The sequence below is a fragment of the Asterias rubens genome, chromosome 9, assembly GCF_902459465.1.
Source record: "Asterias rubens chromosome 9, eAstRub1.3, whole genome shotgun sequence".
Classification (NCBI taxonomy): Eukaryota; Metazoa; Echinodermata; class Asteroidea; order Forcipulatida; family Asteriidae; genus Asterias; species Asterias rubens.
Genome location: NC_047070.1, coordinates 9,159,235 through 9,178,273, shown reverse-complemented (window position 1 = coordinate 9,178,273; position 19,039 = coordinate 9,159,235). Strand labels below are relative to the sequence as shown.

At 37.0% G+C, this 19,039-nt stretch overlaps 1 protein-coding gene across 2 annotated transcripts in view; it reads right to left on the bottom strand.

Annotated features, from left to right (window-relative positions):
• LOC117294576 (G protein-coupled receptor kinase 5-like) overlaps positions 1 to 19,039 on the bottom strand; it is a 98,513-nt gene that overhangs the window by 50,299 nt on the left and 29,175 nt on the right. For both annotated transcript variants that reach the window (XM_033777043.1, XM_033777042.1), the window contains exons 3-4: positions 15,196 to 15,308; positions 7,626 to 7,703 (exon numbers count right to left, since the gene is read on the bottom strand). In XM_033777043.1, coding sequence (XP_033632934.1) covers positions 7,626 to 7,703; positions 15,196 to 15,308 — 191 coding nt within the window. The remainder of the gene's footprint in view (positions 1 to 7,625; positions 7,704 to 15,195; positions 15,309 to 19,039) is intronic.

The window sequence follows — 19,039 nt, the reverse complement described above, 5'->3', positions numbered from 1 at the left end:
TGATTGCTGAGTGACTCCTATCGCTAAGTAAAAGGCACTTTACTCATATCAATTAATTATCAACAAAACATCAATACATTATTGACAGTTTTCTTTTGGCATATTGGGGGATGAGCTGTTTAAGTATACTCCACAGCTCTTTCTAGTTTGCTATAGTCATATTTCAAAATGAATACCTTTTGCTATATAACATTTTCAGTCATTGTGAAATACAATATTCTTTTTGTAAAAAATGTCTGTTTATTTATTAATTTACATACTTCGTAACTTTTGCCCATTCATTTCATTCAACAATTCCTTTTTTCTTTAATTAATTTTTTTTATACTAATTTTCTTTGCATTGTCTGCATCCATGTAGTGTACTACTGTTTGGTCAATGGTTCTTCCTATACTATTCTTCCTATTATTTGTGACTGCTCCTTTAAGTTTTTATTATCATATTAGTTTCATGTTTTTAAGGGTTTAAATGAAATACCTGTTTCTGTTTACTGTTGTTTTATATTTATCGGCATAACGATTGGCTTTTTGTTTTACCTCTTTAAAGATGCTATGTCAGATTTTTGGCCCAAAACATTAAAAAATAGATTTGTTTGAGTGAATGGTATCGGTATTTCAAAGAGTATCACCCGCTCTAACGAAAAAAAGTTTAACTTTTACTTTTAATGGTCAGGAACGATGACAAAAAATTTCAAACGTTTCTTATAAAACACATAAGAATTGGTCACATGATATATTGTCGGGCTCCCGACAAAAACTAATTTTGAGCACTTTATTTCACTGCTACTAATAATTGGCGGACTTTTTCGAGCAATGGCTCAAATGAAAGCTTGTGACTTTCTCGACCCCCATCAACATTTTTGGGTCAAATCGGCAACAAATCTGACATAGCGTCTTTAAGCCTTGAAGGTCTCTTTAGACGGATTTTGGCACATTATAATGACTGCTTATCAATACCATTAAACATCTACGAAGCCAGAATCCATACGGTTCTAACAGTCTAACACATGCCAACGCACATCCACATCAAACCCAAACAAGTCCCCCCCCCCCCCCCCTTTTTTTTTTTTGTTGGGTAAGGCACTTAAATTATTAACACAAGCAAAACCGCCAGTGGACTTAAGAATGTCTACGGCTATCACACGACGGATCCACCTGCCTTTTCCTCCAGCATCTAACGTACAAGAGGAAATGGATGTACAATAAACAGAACCTATCATCAGGAATCCTTTGAATTTCACTGACGCTTCTCCTGTCCTACACACCGCCATTAAATAAAGATGGCTAGCTTCCTGAACTCCGAGACAAAAGACCAAGGTTTGGTATGTTGCTAGTTACGCAAGTGGGTCAGCCCTCTCAGCTGGGGGACTTCATCCAGCTCCCTGGAAAGGTGCGGTTATTTTAAGATGCGGTTTCTGCGTCAACAGGTGACGTCAAAAGACAGACTGCAGTGCAACCTTTAAGTCTGTGTACCGTAGGGTCCGAGTCTAGTCTTGTGACCTTTAACCTCCCATACACTGCTCTAGAGTTGCAAGGGTTGTGGCTTCGAATCCCACCCGAGTAACATGCCTGTGGTATGTTTTTCACAGGACTCCGGAAAGTAACGAGTATACAGTGCGAACACACATCGGTGTTAGGGTAAAAACCAAAAATAACATACTAATCCTGTTCAACATCTTACTCCAATCTGTCAACTCAACCTGTCGACTAATTTATCGTACGTTATTTCTTTTTTACATTATGGGATCGGACTGTGCACAAAACTACAGTTAACAGACAGTCTAGTAGCACTGACAATGATATTCAAAATCATAAATCAGGCCTGTTACTTCACGGAGGCATCGAAGGCGATTGCCTCCATGCCCCCTGGTCATTGCCTTGGTGCCCATACAATGCTCCAGTAGATGTTTATACTTTCCTCATGGGGTAACCTTTACCGAGGAGAAAAATGCCTTGGTGTCCTTGCCCTTTCAAACACGACGCATACAGGCCCGACACAAACAACATCAAGGGGCCAATCTACTTTTTGTTCAGCCTCCATGTGGAATCTTCAGTTTCAGTGGAGTTGTGACCGTTAAGGAAAAGCTCATTGGCAAACCAGACAACGGAGAACAAAAGGAATCAAGAAACATGACGTCTTCTATGACGTCAAACTTGATAGTGAATATAATCATCAATGATGATGCATTTGTACATGAGAAGACTGAAAGAGTTGAGACTAAATTAAAGACACTGGACACTATTGGTAATTGTCTAAGACCAGTCTTCTCACTTGGTGTACCTCAACATATGCATACAATAACAAACCTGTGAACATTTAAGCTCAATTGGTCGTCGAAGTTGCAAAATAATAATGAAAGAAAAAACACAATTGTCAAACGAAGTTGTGTGCTTTCAGATGTGTGCTTTCAAATCTGAGGTCTCGAAATCAAACTTATTGAAAATTACTTCTTTCTCGAAAACTACGTTACTTCAGAGGGAGCTGTTTCTCACAATGTTTTATACTATCTCCCGTTACTCACTATCAAGTAAGGTTTTATGCTAAAAATTATTTTGAGTAATTACCAAAAGTGTCCAGTGCCTTTAAGACATATTGTATTCAATACCCCATTGTACTAATTACATGTATGCAGTTGATTATATGTAAAAATTGTACAATGTGTACTTTATAAATGTCATTCTCAGCAATCTCAACTCGGTGCGCTTTTAAAAATGTATTCATAAATACCTCAGACAGTTTCGCTATTCCTAATGGTGGAGAACGCGTCACGTGTGTGTGTATAAACCTTTTTTTATGACCAGTAAAAAGTGTTGAAACATAGGCATGACACGCGAAATTGCACCTGTGATTATAAGACAGTTTCTTCATTCCTATTGGTCGAGAACAATTGGCTGGGACAGTTGTGCCACATCACGCGATACACGCGAAACGCACAGCATTCCCTTATAAGGAGTTGTTTACCCGAGGGCGGTGGAGGGCCTTACCATTTCATAGCTGGAGGGGTGTTGTATTGAAAGAAATCATTAACAATTAAAAATTTTGCATTTATTTTACTTTTTGACCAAAAGTGCCGATGTTTTTTGACCAAAAAGGTATTTATGAATGGGAATCAAAATGCGTTGAATCGGTTTTCAACTAGTGGTTTAAACCCGCCGAGGCCTGGTTCTTGATAATTTACCTTGACTTTGTCTTGGTAAAATTATCAAGAACCAGGCCTCGTTGGGATTAAACCACTAGTTGAAAACCTCTTCACCACACATTGATTCCCTTAATAATACATTAAACAAAACTTCATTTGTACACTACATGTCAAAATGTAAGCCAAATGGGTGTCTGGGTGTCTTTTGGCCACCCTGTTTTAAATTTGGATACCCTGATTTATGTGCCAGTTAGTCCCTGATTAATGTAAATGTATTAAAATGGGAAAGCATTTACACCAAGTTTTGAAATTTCCAGCAAATTGGACACCCTTTTACCAAACCATGGTTAAAACCTTGCTTCATATACAGGTTAATGCACTTGTTTATATCTAAATATGCTCAGGAAATAATGTGTATACATTTAGTTCTGAGGAATTTCAGCATTATTTTGTATCTTACGAGATGCATTGTTTTTCCCAATCCTGTGTGGAAATGCACAAATCCCATCTCGCACTCTCAAGATTCTAACATATATAAACAAAAAGTCATCCACTTTCATTAGAAATTTCAACAGAGATTTGTTTGACCATGATACTGTGGGGGGGGGGGGGGGCAGGGATGAGGCTGTTGGGGTTAAAAAAGAGCTTCTAGCAACACCATCCTAATATACATGTATCCCCACTCAAAAACCAACCAACAATACAGGCATTCCTCATCAGGAAACTCACAAGTCTTTGTCGTTCTGTCAAGATTCTAACATTGGACAAAAAGTCATCCACTTTCATTAAATACAACAGAGATTTGTTTGAACCTGGTACTTCATGTATAGGGCAGGGATGAGGCTGTTGGGGTTAAACAGAGCTTCTAGCCACACCATCTTAACGACAAGGGACATATCCCCACTAAAAAAAAACACCCCAAAATACAGGCAACCCTCATCAAGAAACTCACAATTTCTGTTTTGCGCTGGGGGCCTATAAGATGACAATCTCGTGTCAGCCTATGACTGCAACAAACCCCCGCCAATACAAAAAAAACACCTTGCAGGCAGAGAGTACGCTGCACTTTTTTCCAATATGGCCAGGCTTCACTAAGCCGCCTGCCTGCGACAAGGGAGCTGGGGGAAGAATAAGGCAGCTTGCAAGCTCAAGGTCAGTGTAGAGATGTCATATTAATCAAGTTGTAAGTTATTAAGCAATGATTAAAACGAGAGAGAGAGAGCCTTGTTGGTGGACAGCAAACCAACTGGTACCCTGATGGTGGCTGCTTCCATACATTGTGTAGCTACATGCATAGCCAGGGATTGGCATTAATCAGAATTAGTGATAGATTTGCGCACTAATGACTTGTGAGTGGGTGTGGGTTGGAATTTTTGTTTTTTTGTCTTTGGATGTTTGGAGGTTGGCTGGCTGGCTGGCATGGAAGGCCCAGTCCACTGTGATGTATCATTGCGTGGGGGGTGTTGACATGAAAATCAGGACCCCCAACATGCTATTGCACTTGTGTACATGTATGTTCTCTGTTTATGCAGCGTCAGATGTTGATGGCGTCAGCGTTGACGATTGGCGGCAAGATGATGAGTGGGTTTTAGGGGGCTGTTTTTTTTTTTTTTTTTTTTTTTGTGGGAGGAAAGAGAAGTGCAAAGGTAACGTCTAAGGAAGCCTCCTGAGAAAGATTTCAGTATCTCTTGTCTTCCTCTCCCCAAGGCTCTAGTTAGGGTCAGATATTTTCGGGCAAAACAAAATGTACTACAAAATACCACACTCGTGAAAGGAGGCTGTACATGTATATATCATATAAAATTTAAAAAAACCTAAGTTCACAACACTTCAGCTTTATGTACAAGTTGATTTCTGCCATCACTTTTCCAGTGTACATGTATTTTAAAATTGTATAATTTTGATCTCCCCAAAGCTCCTTAAAAAAACACGCGGATGAGGATAAATCTGTTAAAACGATATGACAAATATCATTTTAATTTGACAAGGTGGAAGAGGGGGGGGGTAGGAAGACAAGTAGATACAACGTTGGCGTAGAAGTGTTGGAAGGGAGACTACTCGGTTAATAAATATCGGCAAGATATATATCGGTGATGACAAGCGTCATGATTATCACCGTACACCCTGCAGATTACTAAGGTTGCACTATTGACATGGACACACGTATTATGAGCAGTGTTAGAAATCACAGCACAAGAGGCACCGCTTGTCATTGAGTATTAATAAGACGGGCTACAACATTTTCTTATTATGTTGCCCTGGTAACTGCTAGAGCCCAGCCTCGTCTCTCTTTGAACACCCCCCCCCCCCACCGACCGACCATCCATCATTAAAGATGCTAAAGAACATATTTGTAGGGATGAGATGCATTTTTTGAAATGTTGCCTTTGTTTGTGTTTCTGGTCATGGACCGGCATTTTCTTAAGTTTTGAGTCAGGACTAGTCCGTGTTTTACATTTTCCATGGTTGTGTACGGCTGTTGCAGTATTTTGTTGTATGTAATATTCCTCTGTATTATATCCCTTTTAAATTATAAAGTGCATCGAGGGATCTGTGATCTATAATGCACTTGATGTAAAGATGCTAAAGAACATATTTGTAGGGATGATGCATTTTTTTTAATCAGTGTCTTTGTTTGTGTTGCATAGTACCAGCCATAGGTTTATCTAGTCATGGTCCCGCATTTTCTTAAGTTTTAAGTGAAGTCACTGTTGAAAATATTTCATCTTTGTGTACAGCTGATGCAGTATTTTTTGTCTGAAGTACTTCTCAGTGCATGTCATCTGTTCAGGACTATTAAGGTCATTAGTTTAATTTACATGATTTCATAAAATTGCTTATTGCATATTTTGGAGCTCCTGGTAAATGGGGTTTTATTAATCAAGATTTGACAAAAAGAAAAATTTTCTAAGTAAAACATTTATTTGTTGATTTTTATTTACTTTTTTTTCTTCAAATTTATATGCATTATGAAATGTATAGTATTGAGCCGTAGACGATGATGTTTATAACTGATCATCAACTAAAATAGAAAATTTGGGACTTTATCTTGCTATGAAAAGTGTCTTATATTGACATTGTCTGGCTTAGGTGATTGAAATGCTTGTGTTTTATTTCCTTGTGTCTTTTTGTTTTTGGTACTCGTCTATTCGCATTTTTATTTTTTATTTTTTTATTTTTTTTTATTTATTTATTTATTTTTAGTGCTAGTCATTGTCGTTGTATTATAACCATATGGCTCCCACAAGGTTCCATGTGTTTTTGCTGTGTTGCCCTTTGCAAAGTTCAAACACACTTTTGAATTTGTTTTTTCCCCCATAGAAGTGCCCCGAACCAGAGGAAAATTGCAGTGCCCTTCAACACCAAAATTGGAGGCCTGTTCATGTGCATGCCCAGGCCTGTACATGCTTGAATGGGACAGGGCCAAGGCATTTCTCCTTGGTAAATGGCAGGACATTGTAAATTTCTACTGTGAGCATTTCAAGGGCACCAAGGCAATGACCACGGGACATGTTGGCAATCGCCTTCATTGCCTCCGTGAAGTATCAGGCCTCAAGTAAAAGACATCATGTGTACTGCAGTTGACATAGTGTTGATGACCAATATAATGCCAACAGGGGAATCAGACTATTATAAAAATGTAAGCTTATTCTGGACTTTTGATAATTAAATTAGATTTGGAGCTTCCATCAGCCAAAGCCGTTTTCACCGTGAAACCTCTCTGTATAATTTCACCATACGCATTTCAACCATTTTGCTACGTAGCAAAGGTTCATCAATTGACACGGTTTCTGTTCTGCCATATTGGAATGTTCCATTTTGATTAGAGGGGAACAACACTGGAACCAGTTCCCCTCAACCACAGTGTCAATTTGCATCCATTGGCCTTTAGTAACCTCTACTTGGCTCGTAAATAAATGCAGAATAAATTGAGCAATTTTCAAAGGTCAATGTACTGAAAATACACTTAACTGATAAAAAATTGTAACCGTAAAAACATTTTTATGACTCTATCAAATGAGCAGGTCAGACGTACTCATCTCGGGAAGAAAAAAAAATTACAATAATTTTACAAATTTAAAATAATTCACTCCAAAACAAAAATTGCTAAAACAAAACTGAAAGTAAATTAAAGACACTGGACACCTTTAGTAATTGTCAAAGACCAGTCGTCTCACTTGGTGTATCGCATAAAAAAACAAACCTGTGGAAATTTCCGCTCAATTGGTTGTCAATTTTGGAAACTATCCGAGGACAATTCTCTAGCCCTTTTTAAAAAAAAGTCGCCTCTTAATCATAACAGCACACTTCTTGAAAATAATCAATCAATTCTAGAAAAAAATGCTGATCACTAACCCAAAGAACTAGCCGAGACAGTAAACAAAATTAACAACAAAATTAACAACAAAAACGACTGAGAGCCAACCAAACATTTACAAAAATTAGGTAATTCTAATGATATATCCAAAGGAGATCAAATACACTTACATCTGCATAGACGTATTTGCTGTAAATTTCATTGCAGAGAGCAAGTCTGTCTTCCGGCTGGGCAACTTCATAGTCTCTCTGAAATGATAAATGAGACAAAAAATCAGTCGTGAATTAAACTACCCCATACAAAAATGTACAGACCCATCATTCTTCTTCATTCTCCATGTCTTGGAGGTTGACAACATTTCCAGTGGAAGGGTATCAAAAACAATGGCAATTTCCCCCATTTTATTTTGAATTTAGAGACTTGTTACTTTTCCCCCACTCACATGAGGACACTTGTCTATTGGAAAATTAGAACATCACAAAAATAAATTTAACATTTCCCTTCCCCTTTGTTAACAAATTTCAAAAGAAATAACTGAAAATGGATATTGTTTTTTTTTATAGGTTTGTTTGGCTTAAATGCCATGTATGCCGTGTCCCTTACTAGTTTTATTTAATATGTATTTTTATTTTTTTATTAAAAAAATATAAATGAAAAAGATGAAGACTGATTAATCTACAGAGTAAAAGTTGCTGAAGTGGGGAACAGCCATTGAAATCTACTGACGTTCCTCAACCTTTGATCTAAAATAATAATCCAATTCATTTGAGGCATTACTTGTTTCTTCAGTGTCAAGATTTACTACAAAACCATTCAATATTTAAAGGACGTTACAGAATTGGTAAGAAAACAAAATCGTGAAGATCACAGATTTGCATAAAACTTAAACGGTCTAATGATGATGATAGTAGAAAACATCCCTTGAAATAATATGTCTACCTGAAATGCCATATTTGCTGAGAAATAAACAATCTTACTTTGCGTTTTGAGTTTATCGCTCAGTGAGCGTTTTATTCATTTTTTGGTTTGCATCAATGTCATGCAAAATGTGTAATCGGTTTTTCACTATTTTCTCCTGACCCAGATGGCCGATCGATCTCAAACTTCTACAGGTTTGTCAGTTTATGTATATGGTGGATTACATAAGGTGCTTACACTGCCGGCAACTGTTTTGTTAGCAAAACCAATTCTGTAATGTTCCTTTAAAAAAATGAAATTTGTGGTGGGTCAAAACAATTTAAAAACAAATAAAAAGTTATTAACATTGACTATTTTTAATAGCCCCTACACATTTGCCGGTATAATGCACAGTGTACTCATTCACCATCCAACAAAGCTCACTAGGGAAGAAAACAAAAACAATACTGAAAATAATCATAATAATTTAATAAGTTCAACACACAGGAAATGAAACCACGCCATTCCTGTAACCGAGGCAGACTGAGCGATCTCCGGTTGCCTAGTTGCCCGTACTCTAATACTAGAGTTTGATTTCGGCTCAGCATGCTGACTTGGTGTGCATTAAAGGAACATTCAAGATTATGTTCTTTTGCTAACAAAACAGTTACTGGCAGTGTTTTAAAAGCACTTTATGTAATCCACCATATATACATAAACTGACAAACCTGTAGAAGTTTGAGATCGATTGGCCATCATGGTCACAAGAAAAATAGCGAAAAACCGGTTATACATTTTGCATGAGATCGATTTAAAACAAGGAATCAAAACAATCAATGAGCGATGAACTCCAAATGGGAAATTACTTTTATTTATTTCTCATCAAATTTGACATTTCAAACAGAAATATTTCAAGGGATATTTCATTAGTCCATGTAAGTTTGATGTAAATCTGTGATTTTAGACAAGTTTTTTTCTTCCCAATTCTGTAATGTTCCTTTAAAGACGAGCATCCGATCGGTCTAACGCTGCATCAGAGATGGTCTCAGCACAGAGGCCCAATTCATCTCACAGCGGTTAGCTTTGTCTACTAGCCTTAGCGCTGGTATACGGGTCGGCCTAGTAATTGGACAATTTGTCGGCATAGGGAAGATTCTTTTTCTAATTTGAGAAACTGTTTCCCTACAAACTACTTTAACTAGAACAATGTTTTAAATAGAATTAGACATTAAAGGAACACGTTGCCTTGGATCGGTCGAGTTAGTCTTTGAAAAGCGTTTGTAACTGTTTGTTATAGAATGCATATGATTAGAAAGATATTTTAAAAGTAGAATATAATGATCCACACAAGTACCACTCGAAATTGCGTGGTTTTCCCTTTACCTCATCGACAAACACGGTCGGCCATTTATGGGAGTCAAATTTTGACTCCCATAAATGACCGACCGTGTTAGTTCGCAAAGTAAAAGGAAAACCACACTATTTCGAGGCATTATTGAAATGTATTTAATTTAACATTGAAACAAATAATTCCTTTTAGAGTATCAATATGGATTTAACTTTCTTTTGGAAACACTGGTTGAAATAGATTGAAACAATATTGTGTTTTGCTAATAACACATGTAAAGGCAGGAGAAAAAGAAAATAACAAAAACAACATCTCCCTAAAATTATGAAGACAAAAATGTCAACATCAGAATGATAAAAATAAAAAAATTAATAATCTACCTGCCAGTTTTTTAAAAACTGACAATCTACTCGTAAAGCGGATTTATTTTTTTGATAATTAAATAGCAAGACTGACAAGAATGCCAGAGTACTTTTCTCCCCCGGCATTACGTAAAGTGCACCTAAAGACAAAACCAGAGTCCTGGTCAACTGTCAATGATAAGAAGGAGACATGGAGGGAGGGAGGGGAAAAAAATAAGACGAAGAAGAAGAAGTGAAAAATGCCCTATCCATAAGACTGGAGAGAGGGAGAGAGCGAGGGGTATATTTATAGATCAGTATGTGATACAGCCCACGCAGTCATCTCCTCGCTTCGTCTCCTTCGTGCCCTCCTCCCCATCATCCCTAGCAGCCCAATCAGTTTCCCTCAGACTCTCTCTCTCTCTCTCTAGCACCAAGATGACGACGATGGGGACGGCCGATGTGGGTTCAATCCCAGGGTATGAGGTCAAAGGTCAGCTGGAGATGTAATAACAGATCACACATAATCCCTGGTTTATTATTCTCTGCTGAGGTTTTGACTGTGGTGAGGGTTTTGTGCTGGCTGGGATTTGTGTGGAGGATGGACATTACATGAGTGCTTTTTCCCTCAGAAAATAAAGTTGTTGTTTTGGAGGTTTTTTTTTATTCAGATGGTTGACTTCTAGTTTATGATTGAAATATTATTGAGCTTGTAACGGGAAAAAAAAAACGTTTAACTTATGATTAATTAAGTTTTACATGTAGTACTCGTCCTCCTTTTGATGCTATTGCTTAAAGATGGATCTTCCTAACAAAATAAAGTTGTTGTCTTAGAAGGGCTTTCTTAGATTCAGATTGTTGACTTCCAGTTTATGATTGAAATAGTAATATGCTTTTAACAACTGAAGGCATAATCAACAACTCGGTACTATGTTTCTTAATTAAGTTTTACAAGTACTCCTCCTTTCGATACTGTTACTTGAAGAAAGCTGTTGTCTTGGAAGGGTTAACTTAGATTCAGATTGTTGACTTCTAGTTTATGATTGAAATGGTAGTAAGTAACAATTTAAGGCATAACCAACAACTCATTCTTATAATGTTTCTTAATTAAGTTTTACATGTACCCTACTGTTGATACTATTGCTTGAAGATGGATCTTCCTCACAAAATAAAGTTGTTGTCTTGGAAGGGTTTTCTTAGATTCAGATGGTTGACTTCCAGTTTAATGATTGAAATGGTATTAAGTAACAACTGAAGGCATAATCAACAACTCATTATTATGTTTCTTAATTAAGTTTTAAAATAACTCATCCTGTTGACACTATTGCTTGAAGATGGATCTTCGTTCACAGAAATAAAAGTCGTTGTTTTGGGGTTATTTTTTTTTTAGATTCAGATGGTTGACTTCTAGTTTATGATTGAAATATTATTGAGTTTGTACATGTAACAACTGAAGACTTAATTACCAACTCGTTATAATGTTCCTTAATTAAATTTTACAAGTACTACTCGTCCTCATTTTGAAACAATTGCTCGAAGATGGACTCCATGTAACAGTTAAATGTACAATTAACTGTGTACTTTCAAAGCAAGTATATCTTTGGTTTGTGGAATCGTTTTGATTATTTAAATACTATCAAATACAGAAGTACATAAGAAAAATATCCTGAAAAAAAAAAAAATATTTTTAAAAGGTGGTAGAGGTTTTGAGATATCGCCGAAAATCCGGAGCGAATACATGTACTTATAAGTCCACGCAGGAAGATTCAATCCCTTAAAGGAATACACAATCTGAAAAAACAACTGAGTAACCCTTCTCATTTTCAAATTTTTTGCCATAAAAACTTATATATTTCTTTACATTGACCACAATACTTTAAAGTGAAATGTTTCTCAAAACGCTTACTATCGAAAGCCGCTGTAGGCTTCAAGCAGTGTCCCAGCCTTCAAACGGGCTCTGAGACCCATCTTTTCCTTTAGTCTTTACATGCAGCTGGTCGAAAGCATCTTTGTTCCGTCTTGTTTTCCTTCTTTCCTGCTTCCGATTTCACGAAATGCTAGGATTAATCCTATCTCAAGTTAGCACGAGTATAACCAGTCCTTACTTAGACGGGGTTCAAATGCGTCCTAACGTCTTAAGATACGGAACTGAACTTGTCCTAAGATTAATCCTTAGTTAGGAAGGGTTTAGTGAAAATCGACGGCTGGTGCTTTATAAATACAGTTATTATTATATTGTATTAATAACCAAAAGTTTTTATTGCCATGAATTGTTATCTTGTGATTAACAAACCTGTACCTTCCCTCAAGGGAACAGAACGTTGGTTTGTCTTGCTTCACGGCTTAAAGACAATCTTCTTAAATCAGGCATTTCTTCAACATGTCTGTTCCAGCTGTTTGGTGGTGTTGATGAATGAACTTGTATGTCTCAATACATGAACATCCATTCCATCATGTTTTATTTTCGACAGTTTCCCACCTGCGTTATGTGTGCTCGTAACTTATCTCTATTCAATTCTATTCTATACAATTCAACAATTTTCTCAACAGAATTTTTTTGTTGGAAAGGGAACCTGTTCATTACGCTTGGTTATCACTCTTAAAATTGTTTGAAGCATTGCAGGATGGGGATAAATAAGAAGAAACTATAAATAAATAGTAAACTTGCAGGTACAACCATGTGTACATCTCTTTTGTGGGGGTGTTGGCTCTGAAAAGGGCCGTTGTGGTCTTGACGTTTCGAATGTTTATGTACTCTGCTCATCTTCAGGAGAAACTTCTCTTAAAATTGACGGCAATAAAAACTTTAGGTTAGAAGCCTACAGCAGCTTTCGATAAAGCATTTTGCGAAAAGAAATTGTTCAAAGTAATGTTGTTATTAAAAAAATAAATAAAAATTTCTACGCAACCAAATTTGTAATATGCAAATGCTTCTCAAATTGTGTATTCCCGTTACGGATTATTCTTCCTGCGTGGACATATTCGCTTTCAGCGATATCTCAAAACTCAACCACCTTTTGAAGAAATTTTCACATGTTAGTTTTATTATATGCATTACAAACTACATAGGGAAAAAAAACAATCAAACAGTTCCAAAAACTAAAGCCTTGCCTTCAAATTTACAAATTACATTCAACCTACAACATGTATTATGTACACCAGTAAGTTTTAAAAATGTCAATGTTTTGCAAAACAATGTTTGAATGCTAGATTTGCAAGCATCTTTTAAATTGTTATTGTTATTATTATTTTTTTTTTTTTTTTACAAGGTCATTAAATAGACCAGAAGGTTGCTGTTGTTGTGTGTTTAATTTTGTCTAATGACTTAACGGGACAATTTGTTAAAGATGCTATGTCAGATTTTTGGCCCCAAACATAAAAAAAAAAAATTTGAGTAAATGGTATTTCAAAGAGTATCACCCTCTCTAACGTAAAAAGGTTTAACTTTTACTTTTAATGGTCAGGAACCATGACAAAAATTTAAAACGTTTCTTATAAAACACATAAGATTTGGTCACATGATATATTGTCGGGATCCCTACAAAAACTAATTTTGAGCACTTTATTTCACTGCTACTAATAATTTGCGGACTTTTTCGAGCAATGGCTCAAATGAAAAAGCTTGTAACTTTCTCGACCCCCATCAAAATACCTATTGAATTTTAAACCAAAATGGGTCAAATGGGCCAAAAATCTGGCACAGCATCTTTACAGCAATTTTGCACAGCAAGAAATTTAGACTGAACTTGTTTTGTGCACACTGAGAATGTTGATATGCCGAGTATTAAATCTTGATTGTTGAGAAGCAATTGAAATATTTTGTGCAGCATTTTGTTCTTTCGGTACAAGGGAAATTGTTCACTGAATGATGAAAAGAATTAACATCTTCTAAAGGAGATGTTATTTAAGTGTTAGCAAGGCCCCTCAGCTATACATCTTGATATGAGTCAGATAAAACAGCTTGCCAACTACTGATCTTTCCATTGATTCCAGTAGTTACTGAGTTTATTAAAATAGGGCAGAGTAGGGGTATAGGGACTAAAGACCTAGGCTGTGTCCGAATTAGCTAGGGCTAAGACTACGACTACGTTGCCGGGTCATCATGGGTTATAGTATAGGACGTCCTTAGCAACACAGTCCTTAAAGACAGTGGACACTATTGGTAATTGTCAAAGACCAGTCTTCTCACTTGATGTATCTCAACATATACATAAAATAACAAACCTGTGAAAATTTGAGCTCAATCGGTCGTCGAAGTTGAAGAAAAGAAAATGCCCTTGTCGCACGAAGTTGTGTGCTTTCCAATGATAAATTCGAGACCTCAAATTCTAAATCTGAGGTCTCGAAACAAAATTCCTGGAAAATAACTTCTTTCTCGAAAACTACGTTACTTCACAGGGAGCCATTTCTCACAATGTTTTATACTACCAACCTCTCCCCATTACTCATTTCCAAGTAAGTTTTTATGCTTACAACTACGTGTATTTTGAATTACCAATAGTGTCCACTGTCTTTAACAACAGCCTCGCCGTAGCTGTACATGCCAATTGGGATACAGCCTTAGCTTCTGACGTCACACTTTTTCCAGGCTCCTGAATAACACAAGATACCTGCCTGACATGATCCTGCCAGATGTACCTTTGACCTCGCATCCATTTCACACAGAGATTCGCAGTTAATTCACATTAACATGTACACGTACACGTACAAAATGTATTGAATAAAACAACAAAACATGGTCTACATGTACAAACATTATGCACACGCTGCATGTAGATGATCGAAAGTGCACGCTATGCAATTACATCACGTTGGAATCGCAGCAATCACAAAACAGATGGAAAGCTTTGTTAAGGCACGTTTTTTTATCCAATGAAATTATTGTATCCAATAACACCAGTGCCTGTCTATACCCTTAGAGGACATGTCTACTTAATATTTTTTTATAAAGGGGAAAAGGTTAAAGTTTAAACTATATTAGTTCGAAACATTCAATTGACCTTTGACCTGCTCTTGAATAAGCTGCATAAATAATGAGCTCTTTGGGCATAAACACACCTCCACAGCTTGTATGTTGGAGTGATTCCTTTACCAATGTTTTGAGATAAGGGCAGGTCAACGGTCACAGGTCACATACTTAATTTGCATACTTACAACTGCATCCAAGAAATTGATAGCTCTCTGGTAATACTCATTTTTATGACAAAAATTTCTGAATAGTGCACATCCAATGGGCTGTTCTTCACATATACTGTTAAAATTTCTATCTGTAGTTAAAAGAAGAAAAAGAAAGATAAAGAGGAAATTAGTACAGTATTACTAATACGTACATGTACATATATTTCAATCTCATTAAAGACTGTGGACACTATTGGTAATTACTCAAAATAATTAAAACCTTTCTTGGTGACGAGTAATGGGGAGAGGTTGATGGTATAAAACATTATGAGGAACGGCTCCCTCTGAAGTGCCATTGTTTTCGAGAAAGAAGTAATTTTCCATGAATTTGATTTCGAGACCTCAGGTTTAGAACTTGAGGTCTCAAAATCAACCATCTAAACGCACACAACTTCGTGTGACAATGGTTGTTTTCTTTTATTATTATCTCGCAACTTCGATGACCGATTGAGCTCAAATTTTCACAGATTTGTTATTTTATGCATATGTTGAGATACACCAACTGTGAAGGCTAGTCTTTGACAATTACCAATAGTGTCCACTGCCTTTAAACGGTTTGGGTACTTTTTGTAACACAAAACACATTATCCACAGATTTACATAAAACTTAACTTACACCGTTTGAAGATACTGATAGTAGAAAGCGTACCTTAAAATATTAGTGGCTGAGGTGCTGTAGTTTTTGAGATATTAGTTTAAAAAAAATAGTATGAAATTACGTTTACATGCTTAAATAAATTCTGTCTCATGATCACGGAGACGAAAATTGTTTTCATGACATTGTTTAACTCATTTCTCAAATATTTACAATGTATAAAACAAATTGTTTTAAAAGTTGCGAAACAGTAACCTGGATAAAAATATTGCAGGCATAGTCCATTGAATTTTCAAGGCCATTACAATTTGCGTCCAGAATGCCCCCCCCCCCCCCAGTTTTGAAAAGGACCATGGGTTGGGACACTACTGGACCAACATAGGTTTTACTACCATGTACATAACGCCAGCTGGCTTATTTCACAAAGCACTAAGATTCGTCGTTTAGATGAGTTGTCAATATTGCCTTAGTGATTCGGTTTGCGACATCACACTTTGCTTACAACAATTAAAAGTGATACACAGTTAAGATCAATCTTAACTCTTTGTAAAATCAGCTCCTCAGTATCACTATAAGAAAAGACTTCCCAAAACAGATTTTAATTGTTTTTATTTGAATAAGCGCTAAGACTTGTAAGAGAAGGTTTATCTCATCTTTCTTTATGAGCATTGAGTATACTTTATTACTCAATAGAGTTGAAAGGTATTATTTCAGCCTCAAAGTCAACATTTGAACGTAATTGGTTTTTGTTCAACATATTACACCCTGAGGTATTGTTATTTCTTTGTAAAACACAAGACAGCCGGACTCGTCCGGTTATATGAGTTTAGTTCCACACTGGCCCTACACTGAAAACTCTACCGGCCCCTGGCCAGCGGTGGAGCGTCAAATTCGAGCCCTGTTAAAGACAAAGGGCCGTTGGATGCAAGACATTCATGGTGAAAATTGCTGGAGAACACGCTGTGACACCTTAGTGATGCACAACGTGATTGAAACCTCTATTATGTGCTATGTACCGCTTCCACCATGTTCATCATCGTCTCACAAGTTGGGGGGCAAAAAAAAATCACACGCTCTGTGAAACTTCATCACGCCTGTAACTGATTGATCCAAGAAGTGAAGAAGCAAAAGAATGGGGGGGGGGGGGGTTGTAGTTCTAAGGTGGAGGGAGGCAGGATAAGTCCGACGACATGTCAGCAAGGGGCTTGGAGGAGACGAGACAAAAGGTATACATGAAGTACGTGTGTTTCTTGAGACGGATCATGGATGTCTTGGGAATTTCGAAAATCATCTCCTCATGTTCAAGACGTCTTTCACAATAGCAACCTCTGCCAGGACTCGAAACAACCCATGCAGGCCTGGTACTTCACGAAGGCAACAAAGACGATTGCCTCCATGCCCCCTGGTCATTGTCTTGGTGCCCTTGAAATGATTCAGTAGAAAATTACAATTTCCTTGTTGCCCTTACCCTTTCAATCACAAAGCATACAGACCTGCCCACAGCGCCCACATAAATTGTCGTGGTGCCCTGTGCTTTTGCTATGGTGCCCCTTGCAAAGTTCCAACAGAAAATTACTCTTTCCTCATTACTCTTTCCTCAGAGAGTGCATCTTACCAGAGGAAATTTGCCAGACCCCTTCCAAGAGGAAAATTGCCGTGCCCCTTCAAGGGATAATAGTTCAAAAAGGTCATACTGACTTTTGTGATGCACTCATTTTTCAATAGATAGTGACCTCATAAAAGAGTGGTAAATTAAAAATCATCAACCTTCAATTGTAAATGCCATTTTATCTGATAAGCTTTCAAAGTAAAGTTTGAAATATGACATCATTAGACATCAAAAGCACATCAACTTTTTTGCACCAAACAAAAGGTCAAATTCAATGCTGGTTTGATTGAATGGCATCAAAACTTATTAAAAAACTAAAAAACTCTCCGTAGAAAACTGTAGACCATTTGAAATGCGACCTCATCAAAACTGAATTGATGTTGGAGACCCTCTTTCACTGAACTTCCGTACATGTGTCGTAGACCCATACTAAATGTTAACACACAACGCTGTCTTTAGCTAACAAACAAGAAGGAAATGCCCTTGCAATCGAATTCCAAAACAAGACAAATGGTTAGAAGATAGTCACATTAAAGGCAATATACCTGTACAAGTATGTTTTCCCAGAACCATTTCATAATGTACCACCGTGTGCATGGAAGAAGGACTTAAAGAAAAGTTACAGGAGAAAGGGCGTATAAAGCCAGGCCTGATACTTCACGGAGGCAATGGAGGCGATTGCCTTCGTTGCCCCTGGTCATTGGTGCCCTTGAAATGCTCCAGTAGAAATTTACAATTTCCTCATAGGGTGCCCTTTACCAAAGAGAAAATGCCTTGGTGCCCTTGCCCTTTCAAAAACGAAGCATACAGCCCTGTAAAGCAATTATTGTGAGAAATTGTGACTCAAGACAACCAAGTTTGAAAGTTTGAGCGGTTTTCTGCCATTCCATTCATTTAGTTATTTTAGGACAGTTAAATTCAGCAAGAGAATGGGAAAACATCTTTTTTGGGGTACCTAGCAACAAACAGTAATGCCACATTTACCCCTGTTTTGTATTGCCTACGGCCTTTTGTTAATGGAAAAAAAAGTACTTTGTGTGCCATTCTTCGGGCACACAATAATTTCATAAAGTTACTAGACCAAATAATCCATGGAAATTCAAACTCTCGATTTTTCATGGTACCATGTTCTACACACGTACTACTTGAAGGTTGTTTTAGTTGTTCCACATTTTTGTTTCCGAGGTGAGCAGTTGAATCTCAGGGTAAGTTCTCAATACCAAAATGGAAAATATCAATATTGCAGGTCTAATCGTGCACAGTAGTGTAATGTCCTTGCAATTTACAATGTTCATGTACAACGTGTACGGGTATACTTACAATGCATAATACCAGAGACCTTCGAAATGACAGGCTTTGTTTGTGAACACATTGTTCACCATAACACCCCAACATTTAAAGGCAGTGGACACTATTGGTAATTACTCAAAATATTATTAGCACGAAACCTTACTTGGTAAAAAGTAATGGGGAGCTGTTGATAGTAAAAAAAAACATTGTGAGAAACGGCTCCCTCTGAAGTAAAGAAGTTTTTGAGAAAGAAGTAATTTTCCACGAATTTGATTTTGAGACCTCAGATTTAGAATTTGAGGTCTCGAAATCAACCATCTGAAACT